The sequence below is a fragment of the Sphaeramia orbicularis genome, chromosome 5 (assembly GCF_902148855.1).
Source record: "Sphaeramia orbicularis chromosome 5, fSphaOr1.1, whole genome shotgun sequence".
Taxonomy (NCBI): domain Eukaryota; kingdom Metazoa; phylum Chordata; class Actinopteri; order Kurtiformes; family Apogonidae; genus Sphaeramia; species Sphaeramia orbicularis.
This window is the reverse complement of record NC_043961.1, coordinates 31,701,959-31,727,574: the sequence shown is the minus strand read 5'-3', so window position 1 is coordinate 31,727,574 and position 25,616 is coordinate 31,701,959. Positions and strand designations below refer to the sequence as shown.

At 38.6% G+C, this 25,616-nt stretch overlaps 3 protein-coding genes across 4 annotated transcripts in view; 1 reads left to right on the top strand and 2 right to left on the bottom strand.

The window, feature by feature from the left end:
• Positions 1-3,668, bottom strand: part of LOC115418910 (inter-alpha-trypsin inhibitor heavy chain H3-like) — a 41,733-nt gene extending 38,065 nt beyond the window's left edge. For both annotated transcript variants that reach the window (XM_030133457.1, XM_030133458.1), the window contains exons 1-3: positions 3,608-3,668; positions 2,994-3,309; positions 1,859-2,087 (exon numbers count right to left, since the gene is read on the bottom strand). In XM_030133457.1, coding sequence (XP_029989317.1) covers positions 1,859-2,087; positions 2,994-3,104 — 340 coding nt within the window. In that variant the 5' untranslated portion in view covers positions 3,105-3,309; positions 3,608-3,668. The remainder of the gene's footprint in view (positions 1-1,858; positions 2,088-2,993; positions 3,310-3,607) is intronic.
• Positions 3,669-5,402: 1,734 nt separating this feature from the next.
• Positions 5,403-16,671, bottom strand: LOC115418911 (inter-alpha-trypsin inhibitor heavy chain H3-like). Its single transcript, XM_030133463.1, has 18 exons — positions 16,374-16,671; positions 15,000-15,160; positions 14,773-14,877; positions 14,528-14,690; positions 14,297-14,407; positions 13,066-13,194; positions 12,858-12,974; positions 12,545-12,713; positions 12,337-12,447; positions 11,776-11,957; positions 11,477-11,656; positions 11,261-11,382; positions 10,885-11,069; positions 7,152-7,256; positions 6,877-7,045; positions 6,154-6,302; positions 5,979-6,060; positions 5,403-5,835 (listed from the first exon to the last, which is right to left on the bottom strand). The coding sequence occupies exons 1-18, from the start codon at positions 16,515-16,517 to the stop codon at positions 5,721-5,723; spliced, it is 2,499 nt and encodes an 832-aa protein (XP_029989323.1). The 5' UTR covers positions 16,518-16,671; the 3' UTR covers positions 5,403-5,720.
• A 3,331-nt stretch (positions 16,672-20,002) lies between these two features.
• Positions 20,003-25,616, top strand: part of LOC115419922 (inter-alpha-trypsin inhibitor heavy chain H3-like) — a 35,188-nt gene continuing 29,574 nt past the window's right edge. Inside the window, exons 1-7 of the mRNA XM_030134996.1 lie at positions 20,003-20,074; positions 21,511-21,671; positions 21,794-21,898; positions 21,981-22,143; positions 22,269-22,379; positions 22,785-22,913; positions 23,006-23,122. Coding sequence (XP_029990856.1) covers positions 20,003-20,074; positions 21,511-21,671; positions 21,794-21,898; positions 21,981-22,143; positions 22,269-22,379; positions 22,785-22,913; positions 23,006-23,122 — 858 coding nt within the window. The remainder of the gene's footprint in view (positions 20,075-21,510; positions 21,672-21,793; positions 21,899-21,980; positions 22,144-22,268; positions 22,380-22,784; positions 22,914-23,005; positions 23,123-25,616) is intronic.

Genomic DNA, 25,616 nt, shown 5'->3' with positions numbered 1-25,616 from the left:
CCACTATCATGGCATCGCCCATTTGTTTGCAGGTAGACCTCTCCTCTTCAGCTCAGAGTGTCTTCACTAACACTAGCTCAAGAAGGACATTTTGTGGAGATAAAGATGTTTTGCGTTTTTTGTCGTGAACAGTTGTGCGAAGAAGGCTCATTTTGTGTGCACTGTGGTGGAGATCAAAGCGGTAATTGTTCACCATCAGAAGACCTCAATTTGTTAGACGGTTTGCTTTTTACGTACTTTCACAGCAGGGACGAGATCTCACTGTGGCCTGTGGCTTACTTCAATGGCAAATTGGCCTGTGGCACCTCGTCTGCGGCACTTCCGGTGGCTGTGGCACCGCTGCCAGAGGTGCCGGTGCCTATGGCTCACTATTTCTGGTGCCAGTGGCTTATTTCCAGTGGCTGTGGTACCGCTGCCACTGTTCTATTGGTAAAGAGCAGTTTACAATGGCTAGCGCATCATACAATTATATGGACGTTCAAGCCAGGCATGAAGTAAATGTGTTTGTTGGTTATGGAATGGGAGTCAGGCTAATAATGCAGACGTAAGTTTGTTCATGAATATAGACCAGATTTTGTTGAAACGAGTAATTGATTGAGTGAAGCAGACATTTTTTCAACTGAAATTTCGTATACGAAATACGACTTTATTCCCTCAATATTATGACTTTTATTCTCAATATACTATGACTTTATTCTGGTAAAATTATGACTCTTTTTGTATTGGACTTTATTCTGATGAAATTAGGGGTTTCACCTCGATATTTTACGACTTTACTCTCAAAGTGGGGTTAGCAAGGTCCACCTCTGCATGAACAGTAAGTGTAACTGCTTTGTTAGGTACCATGAAGTAATGTACTAATGTAAGGAAAGATGTTCAAAGAGATAATGTGTATGTTGACAGGTGTCTGTACTAGCACGTATGTTGTTCTAGTGCTGTAAAATAAATGTTCCTTTCAACTTATATGTACTTTTCTTGTGTTTTTTTTAATATATAATTCTTTGATTTATTTATTTGTTGACACTTATGGCAAGGAACCAAGTATGGTAACTTCATTGACCTTGGTTTTTTTGTTGTTGTGTTTTTGTTTTGTTTTTTACATAACGTTTAAAAAAACTGACAAATTTTACAAAAGTAATAAAGTCTTGTTATATCCTTCAATAACACACTAATGTTGAAATTTTGAATTTCAGAGGGTTGAGGGTTAACAAAAGCAAAATATTAATAATATAATAACTTATTATTTAAAAAAAACAACTTTTGACCAAATGCATGTTACTGACTTGACTGACACCATACCATGGCAACTTGCATCATGCCATGGTATCGGGCCGTGGTACCGCAGCACCTCGGCACCTGGCAACGAGCTGAGCTGTGGTACCAAGCCATGGTATGCGGTGCCATGCTGGGGTACCTGGCACCGAGCTGTGGCACCGCGGTGCCACGGCAAGTGGTTGGCACCAAGCCGTGGTACAGCGGCACCTCGCGGCACCAGCCGAGGTGCCACGGCACCTCGCGGCACCAACCGAGGTGCCGCGGCCCAAACCGGTGCCGCGGCACCTCGGGAGTACAATTTGGCACAACATGGGTAAGTGTAAATGCATTAAACTAGTCGGAAACCCAAAATAACGTACCTCCGGGTTTCTACATTTGCTGTGTCAATCGCGGGAGTAACTGGAACAGTTTTAACGCAGCAGTGTGTCCCAGGCATCTACGATCGGACGGATTTTACAGACAATTTATGAAAACAATGAACGCACTGCTGTGGGACTGTTGGCGCCTGTAAATTCAAAATGGCGAAATGGGGCGGGGACAGTGGTCGTTACGTCACCTCCTCAATCAGTCAAGTTTTTTATACCTGTCATATTCCTTGCATCCCCACTGTAATCATCTTCTCCAAGTGCAGAGCGACTCTCCACATCTTTATCTGGATGAATATCAACTCCGATGTCGATGGCCAGACACAGTATACATGATCTATCTTTGCAGCACAGTTTCACCTTTGGCACCAGGTTCACGATATCTACAACGTCATTCTCAGTGATCAGGAGGAACATTTCATTCTTCAAAGTGCAATCAGAGAGGCCCTAAGATGAAACACAGTATAAATGGAAAAAGAGAAAAACATACAGTTAATTTAAAGTGTGGCATTGAATTCAACATGACAGTAAATACAGGGTGACCCAAAAAAACGGGAATTTTTGAAGTGCATATTGGCAGACATGAGCAAGTGGCAGCACTGCAAGACAGTGACCTTGAGCAAGTAAACACACCCCCATTTTAGTAACCATTGGCGGCTGTGTGAGAATTGTTCGCTAACCGTGTGATCTCAAGATTCGGTAACGTTCCCTGGCCCCCTAGATCACCAGATTTGTCCGTTTGTGATTTTTTCTTGTGGGGCTATCTCAAGAGTAAAGTGTACACGACTCGACCAAGAACTCTGGATGAGTTAAAACATAGAATTCAGGATGAAATTCACAGTATCCCAGCTGAGATGTTGCAGCGGTCAATGAGGAATCTCAACAGCAGATTTCAAGAATGCATTCGTACAGGAGGACGCCATCTACAGGAAGTAATTTTTAAAAAATGAAAATTCCATTATTGTTTCTTAAATGGCATGTTTTAAGGTTTCAATTACTATGAATAAAATATTTTTCTTCCATCACTCTTGGTTTTGTTGGATTGTTAAAAAGTTCCCGTTTTTTGTGTCACCCTGTATTTGCAGGGGCCAGTATGTAAATACTGTGCAACAGCTTCATTACTGAGAGTCATGTTGGCAGATGGCTACTGTTTGTCTGCTTTAAATCAAATGTTTGAGCACACTCTGTTAGTAAAGCAAGGAAATTAAACACCAGAGCTGGGAAATTAGTAGTGTTAGGAAATTAAAAGTTTAATCTGGGACTAAAATCAACAGGTGTTGTTCTGCAGCACCGGAAATTTTAGCTGTATTTTAGTTTATCTAAACAAGAACCAGTGTCAGAGTAAACACATACCTGTGAACAAATAATGTCTTGATTGTCATATTCAGTCATCTCCAAGCTCCAAGCTGACATACACGAAGATAGTAAAACACACCATATGAAGGACTGTCCAAGACGAAACATTTTGCCTCAGGACGCTGAGAAATATCTAAGTCCTAGAGAATTTTTCTATAAATATCGTTCTCCATTAGTGATAGGAGAACCTTGTCTGACCAGTCTAGTGTTTTCAGTCTCATTATGACCTGCAGTTGACGATTAACTAAATTTCCCAAAAATGTACGCTGGCTGACAACACAGGATGTTACCAAGGTTTCATTTTTGTTTGGACCTGGAAAAGAACAAACATATGTTATGTTGTAGTTTTAATTTGACACTGATATGAATGAAACTCAATATGTGGTAAAACTGGTATTTGTCATTTTATCACAAAGTTTACTAAAATGCAGGAAGACAGCCTATTATGTCACGTTTACAGTAACTTAGAAAGTAATAACAGAGACCTGCATATAACACATTTTAATACTAAAGTTAAAACAGAACTATAACAAAACATAGGATAAGAATATCAATGTAACCTCTACAAATTAAAAATGTAATCTTAAACAGCTGCCATGTAAGGTACTTACTGTGTTAAATAATCCTTTTCAGGTAATCCATGGAGAGCATTCTCCCACAGCATCTCACATTATCACTGTAACTAAGAAATGTTTGAGTCATAAAAGTGCACGTCACTGTCATGTCTCAGGAGAGGCCCCTCCCTGCTCTCTCTCTCTCTCTAGTAAACTGCCTTTGATTTAGTCCCAACTTTGAATAAGGCCTTATCTACTTGTTAAAACGCATACAATCCTTAAACTTCCTGCTGTGAATTTCTCATTACAGTATGTATCTACAGTGGTCAAAGTCCACTGCTTCTTTTTTTTGTAAACAAAATGACACCACCTTGGTTGCAGTAGGTTTACTTCTTTAACCTTTTGGATTTACTGTGGTGGCAACAATCTGTAACACGTAAAATATGTTATGTATATTTTTCCAGAATAATACTTTTTCAGTTGCCAGTAAACTGCACCTTGTGAGACAAGTTTATTACCACTGTCGAGAAGAATCCACATACCTTTGACCAACACCGTGCAGTAACACAGTCCATTCACATAGTGTAGCACAATAAAATGTAGTTCACACAGTGGCTCAACTGGTTTGCCCACACTCTCGGGAACTGTTGTATGACAAAAGTGAAACAGAAAACCTACATGTGTACTTTGTTCACTGGTGTGACACTTAATAGGCGCAGTGTATTTACATTGATTGTTGTTTTTCTATAGACGCCCCTGAGGAACTGGTATATTTACTCTGCTGCAGTTTAGAATAACAGTAATTTCATTGCATAATGTTCATTGTTGGCTTTAAAAAAACAAACATGTTTAACTTAAGATGCTCTGCATTTGTTAACACTACTGAATAACTGTAAAAATTAAAAACTACATAGGTTTATTATGTATGATTTCACTCTCTGCTAAGACCAGTTGTCCACTTTTCCTGTCATATCACTATATTTATTAAACCACAAATTATGATCTACATTTTCTTCTTTTATAGTTCCTGACTCGGTCAAGACCACTGCTGTAACTCTGTCACGACTTTTCTAGTGTTTTTTAATGATTAGCCTTTAAGATCATTGCAATGAATATTTGAAATGTAAAACGTTTTTTCAAGCTCATGAGTCATCACTTACTCGCCCCTTCCCACATACCATTCTATATACAGTGGCTGTCATAATGTCCCTGCTGTGTATCTTGTCTGATGTTGTTTTTCTCAGTCTTACTCTTCCTCAGTTTTTTTGTCAACCCTTCATAGCTTAGTCTTATCTCAGTCTGACTAAATTCTGGGTCCCACAATGCATTATCAAAAGTAATGACTATTGTTATGTCTGAATGAACCCCCTTAAACAAATTAATGAAATATGCACAAAAAAATATGTACATATACTATATACATGGTTTTAACACTACAAAATGGCAAATTCACTTTATAGTAGACTGTAAGATGTACTAAGTAGTGATTGATCTCAGACACAGCCCTTGGCTTGCACATTAGTTTCCGTTACCAATTGCACAATACACTTTTGTACTTTATGCTAATTACTGTTGCTCAATTCCAAAGCTATTAGTTGTGATGCAAAATTGCAAAATGTCCGAAATCTCTGTTTAATGCTCACTACTGAGTGAACTTTGTTTTAATACAGGGAAATAAAGGACTGATTCACAAACTACTACTATTATTTTCTCCTTTTGATTTATTTACTGCCATTAAAAGCAAAAAAACCCTCCCATGTAAAAAAAAAGAAAAAAAAGAAAAAGAACTTAAAAATTAAAAGTGAAAAAAGTTCTTTAAAAAAATCATCATTCTTTCATGAGAATTGGTGCAGTAGTTTTTGTAGAAGTCTGCTGAAAGTTGGACAGGTGCTGCAGTGATCGCATAATGTTCTTGGTGAAGATACTAGACAAACACATAAGTCTTCATGTGTGAAAGCATATTTGAACAAAATGAAACAGAGGCATTATCCAAACAATCCTTTGGGTAAATATTAGACCATAAACTTAATACAAAACAACCAGACTCCTGGGATACTATTTATTTATTTATCTTTGCAACAGGTGGTAAACTTCCTATGCCTGATGTTTCAGTGTTTGCCTATTTTTTGTTAAGATGGTGTCATTTAAGGTGTGCCAGTATAGCTCCCAGTTACAGGGCTGTGACAGTGAAATGGTCCAGGGGTCTCTGCAGAACTGACTCAGCAGACGTGAGCCAACAGTTCAGTGATGGGGGGGATGCCACACTGTAATCAGCAGCATGGGATCTGCAAAACAAAAAACAAAGAAAGCAGCTTGTATCTCAGAATAAGAACAGGATGTATGTAGGACGTTGACACTTTAACTGTAATCTTAGAATGCACAATCATGCTGTTACTTTTTCACACTAAGAACAGACTCCGAACTGTACCTGGTAACATTAATCTCCTGGTCGTTGATCTTTACTTTTGTTACAGACTGTTGCACTTCCTCACGAGCTTCTGGCTTTAAAACTGGAATCACAGACACATAGTAAATCAATGCCATGTCCTTTAATTTAATTATACAAGTCATAATTATACTCCTATTATTATATATTCACAAACCTAAAATTCCCTCCGTGTTGTTGTCCGATGGCACCTGTCTTAAAACCGGCCAGAGGAATTGTTTTCCAGCTGTTTCATGAAGTAAGATGACCAGACGTGTCTCTCCAACAGTAATATCTGTCTCCTTGTCCCGTTTGATCACAGTCGCTCTAAAAATACACAACATGTCTTAACTGTTTGACGTTTTCTTATTAGACATGCACTAATTTTTTCCGCCAGTATTAATATCAACATAAAAGATATCTTTTGACCAATTGCAGTGGCAGATATTTATTTTCAACTGTAGTGTTATATTAAAGGTTTTTTATTTATTTATTTTGTTTTATTTATTTTATTTTAATACACAGAGTGTATGTTTCAGTCTGTGTTCATTCAAAACATAGCACGATGACTTTAAAATGTTTTTTTTTTTTTTAATTCATAGAGAAGATTTCTTTGTTTACTGGCAGATAAATAACAACACATACAAAATAAGGAAAATTAAGTAAAATCAGTATTGGCATCAGCAATTGACCAAAATGTCATTTTAAACATCACTAATGGTATAGGCCAAGACTTTTACAATCAGTACATTCCTATTCTTCTATTCCATTGTATGTTTCTATCTCAGAGCTTTGTCTTTGTTCTGTTGTTACACCAACATGAACAAAGAGCTCCTATGACATTTAATCCATGTAAACCTATTCCTTCATGCAGAGGTGCACCTTGTTTATTTTACATCACCTTCCAGCAGCGATGTTATCCTGTCCTGTGTAACGTGTGGATATCTGTCCCTCTCTAACAGTGAATCCACTGGTGTCGACCTCAATAGTCAGGTTAGTTTGGAAGTGGATGACAATCCTTTGAAAGCCTCCATTTGGTGCTGAATCAAGCTCACCATTCACAGAAAGTTCTAGTACCCACAACAAAAAAATGACGGATATATGGAATATTTAGTTTTAGATTATGCATTATTTAGCAACATTTTGGTAAAGACCTCAAAGAAAAGCATTACTGACGCCAGTTGGGATGGTGGAGAAGTTTAAGACGGGTGTTTGAGACATCAAAGCATAGTGGAAGGGACAGATGCTCGGCTTTTGTTAAAAACCTGTGAACAGGGGAAACTAGAGAAGAAAACAGGCATAAGACAACAACAGACACATGGTACTCTCTGCTCTTGTTTAATTCATGTCTTTCCAATGAAAAATGAAGTTGTGTCTTTCGTGGCACAGAAATCTTTGTGTTTAACATGAATTCACATTGAAATTTACAGAGCAAATGTCCATCTGCATGTATGTTTAAGCAATGAATTAATATGTAGATATATGATGACAATAATTATTTACTTTATTTCCAGAGACAGGTTTATTAAATACTAATTGTTTAAATGGTTTCAGTGCAATACTTTACCAGGAGGTGTTGGTACAGGAGGTGGCGTTTCGATAGCTGATTTTGATACCATAGTGGCAGCTAGATCTTCATAATCATTTATCTCCATATCATATGCCACTGTAGACAAATAAAGATAGTTAACATGAAGGTGTTTTTTTTTTTCTTTTTGGTTGTTGTTTTTTTTTTCTTTTTATGAGCTCATTTTGGATGTAGTAGTCTGAATGGGTCTGTTTAACATATGAATATATTAAATATATTATATAGAGATGTAAATTTATAATATGTCATCAGATTAGGATTTGTAGGCAGATGTATTTGCTCCCTGGAGGCTTCTTGATCTGAACAGCAAAAATATAACTAAAATATTGGATAGATACTCTTCTACATGAAGCTCATATAAACTGGATACCTCATGTAACTTTGTGAAACTCCATGGCTTTACTTGCCATCCAGTGGCCAACGTACCAAGATGCCTACATCTGATCTATTGCTCTGTGATAGTACACTTTGGGCTGGATCTACTAAGATCCCAATTTGCATGTACTAATTTGTGTGTTCTAATTTGCGTGCGCAATGTAGAATTTTGCATGTGGGGTTGAACCACGGTTTGTAGGTGATTTACTAAGATTGCCTGCGCAAATGACAACAGGTGCAAAGTCTTGGAGACCACCCTATGTAAAAGAGGATTTTGCATGCACTACAGGGTGAGTCAGAAAAAACGCTCTTTCCATTTAAAGAAATTGTACTGCTAAAACGGAAACACTGATTTTTCTTTTGACCATACAGTCATATTGATGTGGTTATTGAGCATGTCTGGTGATGTAGTCATAGATTTATTGCATTGCATAAGAGAGAGAAGGTCCATTGTTTATTGGGCACTGAAATACCTGCCAACACAATGTATGCCACAGTGAACAAACTTGAAATTGACAACAATTACAGGAGTCGGGGCTTTGCTTTCACACTCAGGACATAGGCCTACATGACAGTGCCCAGGGAGTTTTCATCATGGCAAGACCACAGCGAATGCAGGTATTATTTCCTCATCGAGTTGTCTGTTTGGGTCAGGAGAGAGAGTGGCCACCTAGATCCCCGGACTTGACCCCCCTTGATTTTTTCTTGTGGGGGTATCTTAAAAACCGTGTGTATCAGACTGTTCCACAAACTCTTCAGGAACTCCGAAATCGCATCACGGCTGAAATCCAAGCCCTACGATGAACACGAATGGCGAAAAGAGCTGTGTTAGAGATGCGACAACGAGCACAGATTTGCATCAATCTGAACGGTAGCCAGGTTGAAGGTCGTGCCGGATGACTTCGTTGAGACAAAACATTTTGATGGCGAGTAAACATGCTGTAATGGTTGACAATTTCAATTTCATTCACGGTGGCATAAACTGTGTTGGCAGATATTTCGGTGCACAATAAAAAATGGACATTCTCTCTGTTATGCTATGCCATAAATCAATGATTCAATCGCCAGACATGCTCAGTAACCACATCAATATGACTGTATAATCAAAAGAAAAATAAGCATTTCCATTTCAGTGGTACAATTTCTTTAAATGAAAAGAGCGTTTTTTCTGACTCACCCTGTACTGGTTGTCGTCATGGAGACAATACGCTGTAAAAACTGTTCTGGGATACACCAGCACTAATGGTAACAGTGTGCTGGAATGATCCAGATGCAAGGAGATGTAAGGTTGCGAGGTTTTTTGTCATAGAAGGTATGGTATAACTCCTCCTTGTGACTGGCCCTAAACCATCCCCTAGTTCATCCAGAAGTTCTAAAATGCATTGCTGGGCAGCGATTCATTTTAAATTGCTTTCGGGTTTGATAAATCACTTTGCGTGTGCTAAATTAATATATTTACATTTTCTCCTCCCAGCACATGCACAATTGAGTGTAAATGCCCCATATTGCATATTCATTGTGGCAGACGCGCTATTTTGCACCTTTGAAAGATGTAACCCTTAGTGCACACTGTCAGTAAATCAATTTGTAATTTTTTTGTGCATGTGTAATGAGTTTTCACGTGTTTTTATACATGCAAACCTTGACTAGATCCAGCCCAGTGTTGCAGCTGCAGGTTACATTATCTCAAATGCAGCTTTATCAAACTGGCTAATATAAGTCCTCATCATGAATGCTGATGTGTAAAGTCTGCCTTGGTCACATTGCCAATTCAAATAATATTAACACTGGGTTGTTAAAGATATACAGTACAAGATACAGACCAGACAGATCAGGTGGACCAGGTAGACCAGGTGGACCAGGTGGACCAGGTGGACCAGATGAATGAACCATGTCTGGGACTTCAGAAAGAGAACAAATCAGTTTATGACAGTCTCTAAGGAGCTCTCTCACTCTATGTGTGTGTGTGTGTGTGTGTGTGTGTGTGTGTGTGTGTATATATATATATATATATATATATATATATATATATATATATATATATGTGTGTGTGTGTGTGTGTGTTTGTGTGTATGTGTGTGTATATATGTATGTATATATAAAAATTACTCACGTGCAATTGGGAAATAACCTTCAAGTAGACCATAATCTGGTGAGATACCGTAACCACGTGAGACGCTACCAAATGGGTGCCATCCACCACCAACTCCACCACCAGCTGCACCTGCACCTGCACCTGCTACAATCAAAAACACAGACATTATTGCCATTCAATGAAGTTTCATGTTTGCTGTTTTTACAGAATAAAAATATTTTTTGATCTATGTCAGATTTTTTAATTTAAACTATTTTTAACTGAAACACTGAATAGTCCAGCATTAAGTAGTTGACTAAAAAAAACACTGTATTATTATACTGTAACTATATACTGCAAAGAAAATTACTCACTTCCTCCACCATAACCAGGAGCAAACCTGGACAGGCGACTACCTCAAACATATAATTACCATATACTGAAGTTTCATGTTCACCATTTTAAAGGAACCCAATATTTTGGATTGGGCTTATATCACAATAAGTGTAGGCCTATGTGTGTGTTAGGTTTAATTTGAAAGGAAGATAATATATATTATATAACAGTTTTTTTTAAGGTAACCTGAACCCTGATGTGTTTGCATAAAGATTTGGCTGTGATTCACCCATCATGCCTGGTGCCAACAGTACAAGCCTGTGGGGGCAGTGTAATGTTCTGGGGATGTTTCAGTTGGTCCGGTCTATGTTCAGCAACATTATATGTTCAATAAGTCAGCTGCCTACCTGAATGTACTGAATGACCACGGTTGAACATCATTGGAATTTTTCTTCCCTGATGAAATGGTATATTACCAGATCCAACATTTTGTGTGTGACTTTTTTCGTTGCCGGAGAATGTGTAATATTGTTTACTTGCAGGTCCTTGACTGTGATGATCAAGTCTTTCTCCTTCCTTGGGTTTATGAAGTACATCTGTTCTTTCACCTGGGGGCTTGGTGACCACCATGGATGTAAGTGGAGTCACAAAGCTGTACTTAAGTGATAACTCCATGGCTTCTTTCTTCACCGTCTCTTTTTCAGGTCCAGATAATTGCAGCCTGTTTGGAAAAATATTACTTAAAATCAAAACATACAACATAGAACATCAGATTCTATTTCTGCAACTACATCCCACTATAACTTACACACTGAACTGTTACATTGAAAAACAGGCAAAGGTTTTATCAGTAATCTTGCCAATGAGGACCCAGTGCACTAAGAATATAGAGACTTTTAAAATCACACTCACTCTTTCTCCAGAAGTTGTTTGACTGTGAGGTAGGCCCAGACCCTCTGGATGCGGTTGTCGGATATTGTCCCAGTTAATTCCACTGTGACGTCGGTGTTTGTAAATGTCATTCTTGTATTTCTCTGTCATAATGTCATAAATAATGTTACTTAACACAGTGGCTTTCATAAACCCTTTCGAACGTGAGAGCACATACAGTGAACATGTGTTCCTTACAGAGATGGCCAGAACTTGTGGAGTGAAGGTTTCAATGTTGTTGTCAGTGATCTGACCGGCTACCACAATCTCAGAGCCATTATAATACTGACTGAAGTTAGTCTGGGTTAGATTAGTCCCACCAATATAGATCATCGTCACATCAGTCAACAGTGGAGTGGCCACCTCTTCATAGAAACCCTGATGACATATGAACACTGATATGAGTCCTTTTTCCAGTCTGCGCTGGTTCATGAATAGAAATGTGATGAATTACAGAATGTACAAAGATTTTACAACATTTAACCGCTTTGAAATACCTTCAATTGCAAATCGGCATCAGAGTCTTCATAAATCCGCCGTGCCACACCATCGTTCTGCAGTGACATGCTCTCAAGGAACTCAAAATTGACATCAAAACCAAATCCAAGACAGTAGAGGGGGAATTTACTTGCGATGGCCTTTTTTACATTTGATTGTATTCTTTCAAGATTTGTCTCTCCTGCAAAGGTACAAGACGTGTTTTAAAAAGGTATCTCGTGATTTTCAGTGGAGAAAAGTAGAAAAATGGCCTCCGTTGCGTTCCTTTAGTTAGTTTTACACATGCATATGTGCATTTTTTTTATTCATTCATTCATTTTCTGAACCCGCTTTTTCCTCACTAGGGTCACTGGAGCCTGTCCCAGCTACTTATGGGCAAAGGCAGGCTACACCCTGGACATGTTGCCAGTTCATCACAGGGCTGACACAGAGACAACAAGAAAAGTACTCGGTTCCCCAACCTTCTTGCTCTGAGGCACAAGTGCTATCCACTGCACCACCATGTCGCCCTCTGTTGTTTTGTTTGTGTGTTTTTTTTAAAGTGTATAATAAATACTAACCGGATGTTGGGTCTCCATCAGTGAGGAGTATAAGGATAGATGCTGAACCTTCTCTTGGATGTGCATTCAGCATTCGTGCACCTTCTAGCACCGCTCTATTAATGTCTGTGGCTGAAATAAGATAAAACAAAATGTTTTACCGAGGAGATTCTTAGGCCACATATTCATAGGCCAAAAATAAATATGAATATTTGCTGAAGGATCTCACATCCTCTGTCACGAATATTCCGTGCAAATTCCTTGGCACTTCCCACATTTTGCTGGTTTGCTTGAACAAGTTCTCGTTTCCAATGAAAGATGTTACCATCAAAAGTGATGAGACCAAAAAAATCTTCTTCTGCCAGATCATTCAGTATATGGATTAAAGCTATTCGGGTCTGGAAGAAAAATACAAAAACATTCACAAATCAGGAGTAGATCTTTTATTGAAGAAATAGAAATACATTTTTTCAAGTTAGACAAACATTACTTGAAATTGAAATTTTATTAAGAGAAAAACTTATAATGTTCAGACACTTTACCTGATGTATTTTTCTGCCGCTCATGGAACCACTTTGGTCAATAACAAAAACAACATTTTTTGGAATGCGAGTCAGACTAGATGGAGCAAAATGATGAACAAAATACCCAGCAGATGCCTTGAAGGGAGTTCAAAGAACGTTTGGTTAGAAAACAGAAGAGACGAGAGGATATTGGCATATGATATGTGACAAAGAATGGTATATGTACCGTGATGTCTCCTAATGTGGTGTCCCTGTTGACATCATAAACAATCACCAGATCTCCATTCATACCCTGCTCTCCACAGCTGTCACATGTTTTCTGTTGATCTTCTGTTGGGTAGAAATAAACCCACGCCTAGAAAAAGGATAATTCGTGTTTTAAAGAGTGTTGACCAACACCAAAAATAGCAATAACCTTATACAGTAAAATAAGGTCAGAAAATGGATGAAAAAAATGAAGTTTAAAAACAACAAGAAAAAAAAAGCATTAAATGCCAATTCATTTCTACTGGACTGTGTCGCTGGAGAACTAATGGGAGGTCACACAAACAGTAACAGAGCACATTAGAGGATTGTACATATTGTATATACTCTAAGACTTAAGTAAATAAAAAGAGAGGTTAGTTGAATACTAGTCTAAAATCTGCATTACAGCTATTGACTATAAAAATAGTGGATGAAGCCTCTGTGTCATCACCCACTGGTTTGTGAACTGTTGTTGTGAAGGTCTTTTGGAAAAAACAAAACACTTAACTGCCCAATTTGCACTGGAAACCCAGTTGTTCCACATAAGAATAGTACTACCTGACACATGTATTCCAAAATAAAATATGTGCTGCACAAGGGGCAAGGACCTTGGCTCCAAAATGAAGCCAATGTAAAAGTAGCTTAAACACATACATTCAAAATAAACAAATAAATAAATATATAAAATATGGAGCCCTAACCCTGCCACAAATTATTTCTCAAAAACTGCAGTTGTATTTTTTATTGGTTTTTTTGTTTGTTTGTTTGTTTGTTGTATTGGATAAAGTTATTTTGTAATTTCCCCTCAGGCTGACTGAAATGCTGTCAGCTCACCAGCCGACATTAACCACTGTTAGCTTGTTGGCTATTGAGAGTTAAATGATGGAAAAGTAATTGATTAAAAAACACCACACATGCTATGATGTGACATCCTAATATAAACCTTAATGTTAAACCTGAACACAGATGAGTTATATAAATATTCACTCCCATATACTTGTCGTGAAAAGACAAATTAGCTGTAAAGACCAAATCCACTTTTGTACCAGGTTGTAAATATGTTTATTTCAGCCTGAGGTTGGGTGTTTTACACAGGGGTTCATAGGAATAGAATCATTTTTGAAGCCAACCTGATGTGGACATTCAAGAAATAGTATTTTGGCTCACTCTTCACCCACAGAGTTTGCTGACTGATTACAACACACTCTTACCTGTTTGTCTGCAAGTGTTTTGGTGATTGCGTTTCCCAGAGCTTTGGTGCTCAGTCCTCCTTTAACTTCCAAGAAATTAATGCCGGCTTCCTCATGGATGTACACATCAACCTGTGTTAGAAAATATGAAATAATATTAAACAAATTAAATATATACAATTAAATGATCTTGATCATTAACAACATTGTTTTCTTAAACCTCAGTCACTGAATTATTCCAACATGACCAACCTTGAAATCTTTAACAGGCTGCATGGGCCGAGCATGGATTTGGAGCTCATATTTACCGAGCTTACGTTTCAGCAGCTCCTCATACGTGAGTTCAAAGGTCACCTTTTTGTGAGCAGCCACATTCACAGAGGTCTTAAACTCCTCTAGGGTCCTCCCAACAGAACTACAACAGAAATCATTATTCCCATTCTGTGAACATTGAGATTTCTGTTTGAACTGTATGGGTTTTAACTCTATCTTTGTACCTGACAATCCCTGCACTTTGGCCTCGGGACACAGCCTCAGTGTACTGCTGCTGAGCCTGCTCCTTAGCTTTCACAACACCATCGTACACTTCCCCATCCATAAACCTAAAGAGAACAAGCTTTGGTTATACTGTATGTATGTGCTCCTGAACAGCTCATGTTTCCTCAGTGTTTGACGTCTAATGATGCTTAAACGTGAATGGACAACACCAACATTTCACACCCACATTCTGAATTTACTGATGAAGGCGTTCTTTGGAATACGAACGTGGAACTCAATTTCCTTTGACTCGTCCATACGATTGGCCACGCGGCTGGTGATGACAGTGGTGGCATAACGACTGCTCACTGTAGAGTTGATGTGGAAGCTGTAGATGTCCCAGTCGTCCTGAGCAAACACAGCAAACACATTTCACAATAAAGAAAACAGTTTATTTGATTGTGTTGGCTGTTGATTGATTTTCCTTGCTCTGACCAAAGATCAACTGATAGTAAAAAAAAAAAAATTGTTGGAGACATGAGTGAAATTTAATTGGTCTGACAGCAGAAACACCCAGTTGATTTCCTTTTTTTTTTCTTACCTTGTAGTTGAATTTTAAATGGAAATAACTTGACAAATATTCCCATGCACCTAATGTGTTAAAAAGACAGCAGCTTGCACACACAGTAGTATGGCTATATCTTTATAGACAGTCCATTAACACCCATTCCCTATGTCCTTATACTAACCTCAACCCTAAAACCAAGTCTTAATTCTCAAAAATCAGTTTGCAGACTTTGGTTTTGTTCTCACAGTGACAGCAGGTCCCCCTGGTATTCCAAACTCTACATTATTCAGTCACTTCAAAATCCATGGGATATAAAAATAAATACACAAATACACTCACAGTTACGTCATTTTATGTAACTGCTTGGCCCAAACTCTTACCTTAATCTAACTCAACCTACCCCCTGAAATATACTTTTTGTTGGCCAAGTACCCCAATTCTCACTTCAGCATTTCTGAATGAAAAAATTAGGCAAAATTTGTTCCTGTGCCAAAGGTGTCTCTTTATATTTTCAAAATTTGTAAACAAACAACATATATTTAACTGTAATATATAAAAAATAACATTTTTTTTTAAAGTCAATTTTTATGCAACAATAAATTGAAAAGTGCCCTTTCATTGTTAAGAAAAATAAGTAAATTGGTCATTAATTAATAAATGAATCTTTCATCAACAAAAAATAATTACTCAGCCACTCAAATAAAGTCATGTTGAATAATCTAAAATAGAAATGTTCGTAAAATGTTTCCAAAGCTTAAACAAGATGACTGACAATAAAACTATTATATGAATGCATTTATTGTGTTTTATAGTTCAGCATTAATTCTTATTATTTATTTTGTTTTCAGTACATGATGACTTATTTAATGTATTTTAACTAAAAAAAAATTCAAGTATCCCTTGGGCGTCTTCCAAGTACCCCTGGGGGTATGCGTACCCCACTGTGGGAATCTGACCTAACTGTACCGTAAGCCGAAACACACTCAAACACAAGCCTCTAATACGTTACCAGTGTAAGTGTCCTTTGCAATGGGATAACAATTGTTTCCTCACCTTGTTTGGTAGTGTGGTGACCACAGCCAGCAGCACCCCTAGGAGGGCGATGCTCACAGCAGCTCTCTCCATGACGACACCCTCCAATATGAGTCCAGGCAGCTGAAACTGTCTTTTAACCTCTGACAGACAGGGACAGCACATGTGTACACAGGGCAAACTCTGCTTTCTCTCACTTCAAAAACACCTCCCCAAACATTTTCTACTGCTGGGAATCAAACGCACAGCAAAGGACAATCAATATGATACAATTCACGGGAATTAGTGCCTTAAAATTGTTTGCCTCTGCTAACCACTCAAGCAGCACTTTACATCCATATCTGTCAAGACTCATACAGTATGGCTGAATCCCAATTCACCCCTTGGCCCTCCCCCTTACCCCCAACCCTCCGTTTTGCGCGTACACGTGAAGGGGTAGTGTGGTCCTGATTCTCGATTATTCAGAGGGGAAGGGCTAAGGCGGAGGGCAGTATAGGAATCGCAACAGAGATATTTCAGGACCACACTAAAAATGGAGGGGTAGGAGAAGTTTCCCATAATTCTGTTGGAACTGTTGGCAAGATGGAGGTAAACATAGCCAAAAAGTGCAGCAGTGTGATGAAAGAAACACACAAATGTACGTATTTTCTTCGTAAACAACTTAATCTTTTGATCAACCATTAAATGCGATTTCAATGTGTTATAGACCGCATTTCTGCGGTTTATAGTTGATTGCTGCAAAAGGATGACCAAAGCCCATGCAACAGAGACGGTTACAGCTACTGACGGCATGGAAAGTACTTTTGTAAAAAAAAAGTTATTGCATCTGTTAATAGCGGCATCAATGATTTCCACTACATTAACATGTATGATTACCATGAGAAGTATACCGTCTTCATTTGTAGACTTTTAACCCTTTATCGGGCAAGTGAATTCTTCATTAATTAAAGTCCACAGGCCCACCTTCAACCCTATGTCTGATGCTGTATTCCAGAGTCCTGGGAGATGGGAAGTTTCTGACGTTCAACTCAGTAAAGTGCACTGGAACGCCTGCCCAAGCCGGAGGTCCTAGATGCAAAGTGGGGCCAGTTTGAAGTACCCCGACCTCACCACAAACTACATCGTGATGTCAACACAATAATGGTGGCACACAGTGTGCAAGTTCACAATGAAAAAAATCTTCACAATGTATAATTAGTTCATCCACCATTTCACTTCTTCCGTCTCGTTTGCATATATGATTACACTGGACCGTCGACAGTCAAAATGCCTCTTCAGTAACAAAGCAAATAGGAGCTTAGATCTGCAATCTCCATGTTTGTTGTTTATGTTCAACATGGATCTCCTGGAATACTTTGAGGTAGAATGTAGTTAACTCCAAGTGAGATATATTCTACCTCCCAGGACTCTGGAATGCAGCATGAGTAATGACACCAGAAAGGTTGTTTTGAGCGCTGGCCCTTTAAATGCAAATGAGCCACTTCATGCCCCACCCCCTTCAGGTTGTTGGCTGTGCTGCTCTGTCCCGTTCATCCACTTGTGTTCATTAATACAGCCAACAACTGAACATTTTAGGTAATCAGCTCGAAGTTTGGACATAGTTTCAGTTTGGACTACAACCGCTGCTGCTGAAAAACAACTATGGCGTACTTGGAGAAATGTTCGTCAGAAGTCTTGACCTTACATGTCATGTCATGATGCAACTAGTTATATACACACAACAAATTAAGAAGGAATTAAAACAGGTTGTAGAAATCCACTTGATTTTTGTCAAAATGAATCTAAACATAGCTTTGCAGCACCTGGAGGGTTCAAATTCAAACTTTTTGAACTATTAGGGTCCAAATACACAAATAAATGTACCACAGACTAATAAAGTGGGTTTAGCAAAATATGACCCCTTTAACTTGATACAAGACAACCATAAATTTGGGTTACTATTTATTTGGTACATGTTAGCAACAGGTGGTTATTCCAAACCATGAGGACTCAAAGTCCTTCTGGAACCAGCAGAAAACACACAGATGGAGGTTGTTCTTCCAGGAGCTGTGGAACTCCATGGCGATCCCAGAGGTCATACAGAGACAGAACCCCTGTGGTCTCTGTGAAGGAAGTACCAGTGGTCTGGAACTCCACTACCACGACAGCAGCACTTGATGGACACGAGGGGGTTCTGTCTCTGTATGACCTCTGGGATCACCATGGAGTTCCACAGCACCTGGAAGAACAATCTCCATCTGTGTATTTTCTGCTGGTCCCAGAGGGATCCACAGTCAATAGAACCAAATCACTGAAGGACATTGAAGCAAATGGAGCTCAAGCTCCACGTCTGGCCCCAGTCGAACCTCATGCCTTAACCGCGACCCAAGAAACACAATTCATACTGAACCATGGATGACCTGTACCATCCCTATTGTTCACCACTTTTAATGGTTATACTTAACCTCCTGAGACCCAGCAATGCATTTTTGTCCTCTGTAGGGGACAGAAGTTTGACAGTTTAACTTAAAAAAAATGTTGTCCATTGCAAATGACATTCCATTAAATAAATAAATAAATAAATAAGAATAATTTCAAAAATGTATCTGAAAAAAAAACTGTTGCATTATGCAGTTTCCAATTAAGACAACTGTTTAATGTAAAAAAGCTAAAGATTTTCACTTTCCTGGGTCTCAGGAGGTTAATATACAGCCGACAGGTGACCGTAGGTCTACTACCATACTCAGTACTCTGTCTCTGGGCACTGAGTTCCTTATATTTTTCTCCCCGGTTGGTTAAAACAGAGGGGATCCTGTAGAAAGACTTCTTTTCACCATGTCTCACTGTTAGAGCAGCCTATTACTGCACCAAGTTAACCATGACTACAATTCATTCATTCATTCATTCATTATCTGAACTCGCTTTATCCTCACTAGGGTCGCGGGGGTCGCTTGGAGCCTATCCCAGCTACATAGGGGCGAAGGCGGGGTACACCCTGGACAAGTCGCCAGTTCATCGCAGGGCTGACATATAGAGACAATCACTCTCACATTCACACCTATGGGTAATTTAGATTAACCAATTAACCTATTAGTGCATGTCTTTGGATGGTGGGAAGAAGCCGGAGTACCTGGAGAGAACCCACGCAGACACGAGGAGAACATGCAGACTCCACACAGAAAGGTCCCACCCCCCGTCGACTGGTGTTGGAATCGAACCCAGGACCTTCTTGCTGTGAGGCATGAGTGCTAACCACTGCACCACCGTGTCACCGTGACTACAATTATTAAGTACAATTATCTGTCTAACAAGCCTGGCACTCCTCTTATAGCTTGTGGGCTGTCTTCCAATTTGGCCTGGTGTCATGTGGCAAGGGTCTATATTAGGATTAAGGAGATGACGTAACGACCATTAAATTCCCTCACAGCAGAATCCAGAATGGCATCTGGACTCGTTGACACAATAATGATGTGATAATTCTTGTTAAGATGATTTCTGTTTTGCTATGTGTTTAATCTATGTGTGTGGAAGTGTGTTTTTGTGTGAGTGTTTTTTGTGCACAGGAGGAAGAGAGAAAGCAGAGTTTGCCCTGTGTACACATGTGCTGTCCTTTACTTTTAGAGTTTAAAAGCTGCCTCCAGCTGCCTGGCGTCACTTTGGTGGGGGGCGTCATGGAGGGAGCTGCTATGAGAATAGCCCTCTTAGGGCTGCTGCTGGCTTTGGCCACCTCACTACCAAGCAAGGTGAGCAAAAGTCCCATTCCAAGTCAATGGAAGATTAATTTGCTTGTACAGGTTTCATCCCTGTAGACATACATATCAGAAGGTTGTATTTGAGTGTATTTATGCTACGGTACAGTTAGGTTAAAGTAAATGTTAGGGTCAAGCATGTCTGTGCAAGTCCTTATAATAATGTGTGTGTTTGATTCTATATCCTGTTGAGGCCTGACATTGTTTTATGGTCAGGGTTAGAACTGGATAATGGTTAAGGTAAGGAGCTAGAGAACATCCACACAAGGGTACTGACACTGATTGTGTGCATATTAAAAGTTTTTACATTGACCTTTGAGGGTGTTCCAAACTGTTAAGTCTGTCTCAAAAACTACAGAACATTTTGAATAGAAAACACATTATCTTGGTCCTCCTAAAACATGGACTGGATATGGATCCTAATTCTAGAATTCTAGAAGGGGCACTTTTCACATTTTTGTGAGTTTCTATGACAGCTATAAGGAAATCACACACGTTGGATAACATCATTTATCAACATGTTCAGATTCTTGCTGATCCAGGAGACAATAACTGAGAGAACATTTTATTTTACTTGATAAAAAAAAAAATCTCGATCACAGAGACTTCAGATTTGGTATTTGCACTCACTGTTCATTTAAAACCTGTCCATAGTCTGAAAATAGAAGTGACAAAATAATACTGACATCAACTCCAAAACGTGACAGAAACTTGGATCTAAATCCTGAGATATTCTGTTAAAGGCCATCAAGGAACTTATTTATATGTATAACACATACAGGGGTTGGACAAAATAATGGAAACACCTTCACCTCAAGATGATAATGCCCCAATCCATACAGCTAGAATTGTTAAAGAATGGCATGAGGAACATTCTAATGAAGTTGAGCATCTCGTATGGCCGGCACAGTCCCCAGACCTCAACATTATTGAGCATTTATGGTCAGTTTTAGAGATTCAAGTAAGACGTTGATTTCCACCGCCATGGTCTCTAAAAGAGTTGGAGGGTATTCTAACTGAAGAATGGCTTAAAATTCCTTTGGAAACAATTCACAAGTTGTATGAATCAATACCTCGGAGAATTGAGGCTGTAATTGCCGCAAAAGGCGGACCTACACCATATTAAATTATATTTTGTTGATTTTTTTAAGGTGTTTCCATTATTTTGTCCAACCCCTGTGTGTGTTGCTTTGATTTATGTGTTTATTCAGGTCATGGTAATTTATTAGTGTGGTGTATATAATTTAAAAGGCAGTAAAAACTGTAAAATAAACTGGGTGTTTCTGCTGTTAGACCAATTAAATGTGACTTTTTGTTGCCTTTTTTTCTTTTTTTCCATTATCTGATCTTTGGTCCATTGATCATTAGCCAGTGAGTTCAAATAAACTTGTTTTTCTTTATTGTGAAATGTGTTTGCTGTGTTTGCTCAGGACGACTGGGACATCTACAGCTTCCACATCAACTCTACAGTGAGCAGTCGTTATGCCACCACTGTCATCACCAGCCGTGTGGCCAATCGTATGGATGAGTCAAAGGAAATTGAGTTCCACGTTCGTATTCCAAAGAACGCTTTCATCAGTAAATTCAGAATGTGGGTGTGAAATGTTGGTGTTGTCCATTCACGTTTAAGCATCATTAGACGTCAAACACTGAGGAAACATGAGCTGTTCAGGAGCACATACATACAGTATAACCAAAGCTTGTTCTCTTTAGGTTTATGGATGGGGAAGTGTACGATGGTGTTGTGAAAGCTAAGGAGCAGGCTCAGCAGCAGTACACTGAGGCTGTGTCCCGAGGCCAAAGTGCAGGGATTGTCAGGTACAAAGATAGAGTTAAAACCCATGCAGTTCAAACAGAAATCTCAATGTTCACAGAATGGGAATAATGATTTCTGTTGTAGTTCTGTTGGGAGGACCCTAGAGGAGTTTAAGACCTCTGTGAATGTGGCTGCTCACAAAAAGGTGACCTTTGAACTCACGTATGAGGAGCTGCTGAAACGTAAGCTCGGTAAATATGAGCTCCAAATCCATGCTCGGCCCATGCAGCCTGTTAAAGATTTCAAGGTTGGTCATGTTGGAATAATTCAGTGACTGATGTTTAAGAAAACAATGTTAACAATCAAGAGCTTTAACATTAAATTGTATTTTTTATTTACTTACTTAATACTATTTTATATTCTCAAACACAGGTTGATGTGTACATCCATGAGGAAGCCGGCATTAATTTCTTGGAAGTTAAAGGAGGACTGAGCACCAGAGCTCTGGGAAATGCAATCACCAAAACACTTGCAGACAAACAGGTGGAATCGACTTTAACTGTGCACTGTAGATTTTGCACCTCACTGAACATACAGATCTATGAACATTTTTACTGTTCACTGCGTGTGTGTTGCTCATTCATATTTTTAAAATATTTTCATTATATTATTTTTTAAAAATTGTTAAATACGCCTATATCACATCTCCACGCTTGTGCTAATATTGTATATTACATACATACAACTTTTGTTTTAAATTACATTTGAATCTGGATTTACTTCTGATTTAAAACAATAATGCATGTTTAATGTGACAAAAGTGAGAGAAAAGTTTCGGCAGAAAAATCAACAGCAGTGCAGTGTGAGTGTCATGGACTGGCCACGAGGGTCCAGGTCTGTCCAACAATGTCACCATGCCCCCTCAGATCTGATGTATTCTGTTTTCAGGCGTGGGTTTATTTCTACCCAACAGAAGATCAACAAAAAACATGTGACAGCTGTGGAGAGCAGGGTATGAATGGAGATCTGGTGATTGTTTATGATGTCAACAGGGACACCACATTAGGAGATATCACGGTAGAGCAACAATGATTTTGACATCATATATAAAATCCTTTTGTCTTTTCTGTAGTGTTTTCTAACCAAACATTCTTTGAAATCTCTTCAAGGCATCTGCTGGGTATTTTCTCCATCATTTTGCTCCATCAAGTCTGCCCCGCATTCCAAAAAATGTTGTCTTTGTTATTGATCAAAGTGGATCCATGCATGGTACAAAAATACATCAGGTAAAGTATCTGAAGGTTATAACACACTTTTAAATGTATGTTAACTCTATTAAGTCTGTTTATTTTATGCTTCATTGTGAATGTAAGCGGTATCTATGACATGATAAGTGTGGGACATAAAATTTGACCTTTTCTCACCTAAAAAGTATATAATAAATACATATTCAAAATACTCAATACCCTACAGACTAAAATGTCGCCATTGAACCCCACTGAAACTGCACTTTTTGATCCCACAACCTTTTCAGTCTTTATGTTATATTAGGCTTTGAATACAGATTTTTACTTTTTTTTGGGCATATTGAGTCATTTTCTTGTACTTGGCCCATAGGGTAAATACATCCTATTTTTCCATTATGTGAGCTGTTCCTTTGTTATAGAAGACTGTAGGTCAGTGTGTAACTGATATATATATATATATATATATATATGTATATATATATATATATATATATATATATATATATATATATATATATATATATATATATATATATATATACACATATCAGTGGCGGCTGCTTATCTTTCAGAGAGGGGAAGCTCATTGTCAGCTTACATAAAAAAAAAAAAAAAAATTGTCAAGTTATTTAAACATAAATTCGGCCCTCCGTTCCTTGTTAAGAAAATGGTCAGTGACCTTATCGTACCAAGTAGGTATGTTTTCCAGGGACTTGATAGCTAGTTCACTCTGACCTAGCCAACAGTATGATTGATTTAACTATCTACAAAACGATATTAAACTTGAACAAGAAATGATTAAATTATGGAACTGAAACAAGAAAACATTGAAATTATGTTAAATTGAAACAAGGAAGTACAATGAGTGTGTTTTATTTACAGTGCAAGAAATGAACAAGTAATTTTGTAGTGGTTTCTCTCTCGATTTCACAGCAGAATGTGCGACGGTATTAAACTTAACTCTGTCATGTGAAGGAGTAGATCTCAAAATAGCTGTCAATCAAATGGGATTCAGCCTTTCAACTGATCCTCCAATCAGCACGTGGAAGCCCGGCGTCCAGCCCAGCTGAGGTGCACCCAAAGCTCCATTCACCCCCAGAGACGCCGAGCGTCCTGGGGTGGGACAACATCGTGGCATTTATCCAATTACCATCCAGTTTTGAGGCAATGAAAAACACTGTTCCACTCAGTCCCATTGAAGCGCATGGACACTGAGCATGTATGGGCAAATGCACTGACCACAGATCATGTGAGAAAACAGTGCAACGGGAATGTATGAGACGTGAACAACATCGCGTCCGTTGATTTGAGATAAAGCTGATTCTGAACGAACTTGTCTTTGAGATGGACGCTGAGCTTCCCTTGCAGTCTTTGAGAAATCGCCTCTAATATATATATTAGTGCTAGGCATCGATTAAATTTTTTAAATTGCAATTAATCGCGTGGATTTCTGCGATTAATCGCAATTAATAGCATAGTTATTTGGGGGGGGTTGCCGGCATCAACAGCGTGTATTGCCTTTAAGTGATATTTCAGACTTGAAGCACTCCGGTGATAAAAATAATTCCACATTGCAGTGCCTCAAAACAACTTTGTCCTTCTCAACTCCACCATCTGAAGACATTTAAAATGAAAATGTCCATGGAAAAGACCAGTACTTTTCTCCATGTTTATGTCCCCACCAGTTTATTTCCGCTTGTGAGTGACTGACAGGAGTCTTAAGCCCACTAATAAGTACAAATACTAATAAGCCCAATAATATGTAATGTTCAGTTGTTAAAAGCAAGCAAAGGGGGGCCTCTAGTGGTCGGAATAAGTTGCACTAACGTATGTTTCGTCCTTTTGCTGTTACCATAGTCAGTTCGGACATAAGACGACACATTTCTTTCACTCTGTTTGTATGTCCCCAAAAACGTTTGCCTGTGAGTATTTTATGTTCAGTTGTCAGAATGAATAGTATAAAATATCTCTGATGTGAACCTTTGTTGCTGACTAAAAAGACGTAAATCTTAAATTAATCTGTAAATGCTAATCATTAGTGTGTCTATGGATTTTCCCATTCAAGTTAGCATCGAGCTAATCACATGGTAAATAAGTAAAGGTTAGTTCAATGGCTAGTATATTGTACCTAAACACAACCAATGAATTTACATAAACTTAACATGAGCCTGCATAAAGAATTAGCAACCCATCTCTGACTGCTAGCATAAACGAATTAGCTTAAACATGTTAATAACACATTGTAATAAACACATCCAAAATAACGTCATAAACATGTTTCTAACGGCACGTTTGCATGCGAAATTATTTAGCAAACAACAGAATGATTGATACATACAGGCGTTGAACTGCAGGAGTTAAACAAAGTTTGATTCAGCATTACTCGAATAGTTCGCCGGCTTTTCTCCTCTCAGCTACACCGGCACCGGCGCTTGGTTCTGAAGTACATGTGGAGCGCCAAAATAAAAGCATGAGTTTCAAAATAAGAGTCCGTGTGTATAAATGAACTAAGACTTGCTTGATAGGCAGAATG